This window comes from Bos mutus, chromosome 7, assembly GCF_027580195.1.
Source record: "Bos mutus isolate GX-2022 chromosome 7, NWIPB_WYAK_1.1, whole genome shotgun sequence".
Taxonomy (NCBI): domain Eukaryota; kingdom Metazoa; phylum Chordata; class Mammalia; order Artiodactyla; family Bovidae; genus Bos; species Bos mutus.
The window spans coordinates 53847631-53851652 of NC_091623.1; the positions used below are offsets into that span (position 1 = coordinate 53847631).

Below are 4022 nucleotides of genomic sequence, written 5' to 3' on the forward strand. Positions count from 1 at the left end.
TTAAGTCTGAATTTGGCAATAAGGAGTTTACGATCTGAGCCACAGTCAGCTCCTGGTCTTGTTTTTGCTGACTGTATAGAGCTTCTGCATCTTTGGCTGCAAAGATTATAATCAATCTGATTTTGATGTTGACCATCTGGTGATGTCCATGTATAGAGTCTTCTCTTGTGTTGTTGGAAAAGGGTGTTTGTTATGACCAGTGCATTTTCTTGGCAAAACTCTATTAGTCTTTGCCCTGCTTCATTCCATATTCCAAGGCCAAATTTGCCTGTTACTCCAGGTGTTTCTTGACTTCCTACTTCTGCATTCCAGTCCCCTATAATGAAAAGGACATCTTTTTTGGGTGTTAGTTCTAAAAGGTCTTGTAGGTCTTCATAGAACCATTTAACTTCAGCTCCTTCAGCATTACTGGTTGGGGCATACACTTGGATTAGTGTGATATTGAATGCTTTGCCTTGGAAACAAACAGAGATAATTCTGTCGTTTTTGAGATTGCGTCCAAGTACTGCATTTCAGACTCTTTTGTTGACCATGATGGCTACTCCATTTCATCTGAGGGATTCCTGCCCGCAGTAGTAGATATAATGGTTATCTGAGTTAAATTCACCCATTCCAGTCCATTTCAGTTCACTGATTCCTAGAATGTTGACATTCACACTTGCCATCTCTTGTTTGACCACTTCCAATTTGCCTTGATTCATGGACCTGACATTCCAGGTTCCTATGCAATATTGCTCTTTACAGCATCGGACCTTGCTTCTATCACCAGTCACATCCACAGCTGGGTATTCTTTTTGCTTTGGCTCCATCCCTTCATTCTTTCTGGAGTTATTTCTCCACTGATCTCCAGCAGCATATTGGGCACCTACTGACCTGGGGAGTTTCTCTTTCAGTATCCTATCATTTTGCCTTTTCATACTGTTCATGGGGTTCTCAAGGCAAGAATACTGAAGTGGTTTGCCATTCCCTTCTCCAGTGGACCACATTCTGTCAGATCTCCCCACCATGACCCGTCCATCTTGGGTTGCCCCACGGGCATGGCTTAGTTTCATTGAGTTAGACAAGGCTGTGGTCCTAGTGTGATTAGATTGACTAGTTTTCTGTGAGTACCAATAAATTTTATTAATAGAATGCTTGAGCAGTGACAAAATGTAAAAAGTAAGTGAAATCATTTCATAGTGGGAAGCAGAGTTTGGTTGTTAGAAAACTACCGAAATGAGTTTAGAAGACATGGCATTTGAAAACCATGATGTGTTTTTCATAGATTTGTTTTGTGATTTTCTGAATCTCCCCTCCCTGCTATTATGCTTATTCTTCAAGGAAACAGGTAAATCAACACCTTCTTGTATTGTCTTTTGAGACGTCCAATTGAGAAATGTCTATCCTCACTTTTTATCACTTTGTTTTTTGTGAATCATATAAACACACCCTGTATTTTGTGACAATCGTGTGCACACTAGTAGTTGGACAAAAACAGATCCTACTCTGTATACATACTAATAGAAATAAACCAAACATTGCTTCTTTGGGGAGTTGTAGAGCACTCTATACAAGGTCCAGTGATCCAGGAAGAAAGGGAGTTAGTGGAAGTATGTGATTTAAAATGGGAAATTAGTCACCCTATTTGCTCAAAAACCTGCCCAAGATCTTTAGGGGATAAAAACATCCTGAACATCTTGGGCTTTCAGGTAAGATTTGGATTCTCATATCAAATAGTGGAAAAAATCATAGGAAAATATAGAAACAGTAAATTTCAGAAAGAGAGGGCTATGATTATTTTGTAGTGATAGAAACAAGACTGCCCATGATCAAAGGTCCTGGATCATGTATAAGGAAAGACAGAATGGTATACTGGTGTACTATGAAAAATCCTGGTGGGAATATGACTTATGTGGAGAATTCAAAAAGAATCTCCTAAGTGATTAAAGCTATTCTAAGAGGAAAACCTGCATAAACAGAAAGCAGGAAGCCAGATAAGTATATATACACTATGTGTTTGCATATTCAGAACTTCTTGTTGCACATATTTGATTTTACTGCCTTTGTAGATCTTTTTTGTGATTGTTCAGTCACTAAGTTGTGTCTGATTCTTTATGCCCCTTGGACTGCAGCATGCCAGACTTCCTTATTCTTCACTATCTCTTGGAGTTGGCTCAAACTCATGTCTTATGAACCAAAAAGCAAGATGGCACAGGATTTGAGATTAGGCTATTCTGTGGCTAATCCTCCACAGGGAACTCTTGATGTCCTTGTTCCTTAGACTGTAAATGAAGGGGTTCAGCATAGGGATGACCACAGTGTACATCACTGAGGCCACCGCACTCTTCCTAGGGAAGATGAGAGAGCTGAACTTATATACACCCCAATGCCTGTTCCATAAAACAAACAAACAACTGACAAGTGAGAACCACAGGTGGAGAAGGCTTTATACCTCCCACCTAATGATGAGAGTCTGAGGATGGAGGAAATAATTCGAGAATAAGAGTAAAGGACCCCTGACAGTGGAACTCCACCAAAGATGGTACCAATGAAATAGATTAATATGCTACTGATGGAGGTGTCAGAACAAGTAAGGTTAAAGAGTTGAGAAAATTCACAAAAATAATGAGGAAGTTCCACACCTGCACAGAAGGCAAGCTGTGTCATCATCAAGTAGTGCAGCAGGGAGTTCAAAAAGCTAATGGAAAGTGATGCCAGGACCAACAAACCACAGAGGCGAGGGTTCATGATGACCAGATAGTATAGGGGGTGACAAATGGCCACCAACCGGTCATAGGCCATCACTGTCAGAAGCAGACTCTCCAAACACGCAAAAAGAGCAAAAAAGTTCACCTGAGCAATGCACCCTGCATAGGTGATGGATTTGCTGTGCGTTTGAAAATTCACTAGCATCTTAGGGATGGTGGTGGTGCTGATACTGATGTCAGCCAAGGACAGATTGGAGAGGAAGAAGTACATGGGGCTGTGGAGGTCAGGGTCAGAGCTGACAGCCAGGATGATGAGCAGATTCCCAAGCACAGTCACCAGGTACAGGGACAGGAAGAGCCCAAAGAGGAGGAGCTGAAGTTCTGGATCATCTGAGAAGCCCAGGAGGAGGAATTCTGAGACACGTGTATGATTCTGTGGTTCCATGTAGATGGGGCACCTTTTGAAAAAGAAGCGAGTGTTGAATACACACAACAATTGTACAGGTACTCAGATAAGTGTTCATACTTTGAGCAATTCATAAATAACGTGTTCATGCTTGAGGACCATACCCCCCAGTTTATTTCACAATTTTCTGAGTCTGAACACATCTTTATTGATTCCCAGGGCATTCACTTGTTTCTTCACACATCTGTTTTTGAGGCATAGGTCCAAAGAATATGAGACAAGTAAGGACATTTTGAGATCACAGATCCATGAACATAGTAAAACATTTGTTCCCTACATGTTAAGGAAAAATGTGGACTAAAAATTCCTCTTCTCTTTAAAAAAAATCAATCTCATTAAAGAACACAATGTGCTTACTTGCTCAGTCATGTCCAACACTTTATGACCTCATGGACTGTAACCCACCAGGTTCCTCTGTCCATGGGGAGTCTCCAGGCCAGAATACTGGAGTGGATTGCTATGCCCTCCTACAGGGGATCTTCCCAACCCAGGGATCGAACCCAGGTCTCCCACATTGCGGGTGAATTCTTTACCATCTGAGCCACTAGGGAAGCCCAAGAACGCTGGAGTGGATAAACTATCGCTTCTTCAGGGGATCTTCCCAACCCAAGAATCGAACCGGGGTCTCTTGCATTGCAAGTAGATTCTTTACCAGCTGAGCTACCAGAGAAGCCCAAAGAAGCACTCAAATGTGAAGCAGGAGATAGATGGGCCACTGGACCAGACAGCTAATGTTTGTCGAACAGAGCAAAACTGAAGTTTTTGTCTTTAGCCACACAAGAACGATGCCTGCTTCCCTTCCCCCACTGATACAGAGAGAATAACTAACGGGATATTCATTGCAGCAAAAATGGAGATGAATGAACAAT

At 41.7% G+C, this 4022-nt stretch overlaps 1 protein-coding gene across 1 annotated transcript; it reads right to left on the reverse strand.

Annotated features, from left to right (window-relative positions):
• Nucleotides 1-2203: 2203 nt before the first annotated feature.
• On the reverse strand, nt 2204-3132 carry LOC102264675 (olfactory receptor 7E178-like). Its single transcript, XM_070374812.1, is given in 2 exon segments — nt 2204-2331; nt 2334-3132. Coding segments are annotated over 2 exon segments (927 nt in total).
• Nucleotides 3133-4022: the final 890 nt, after the last annotated feature.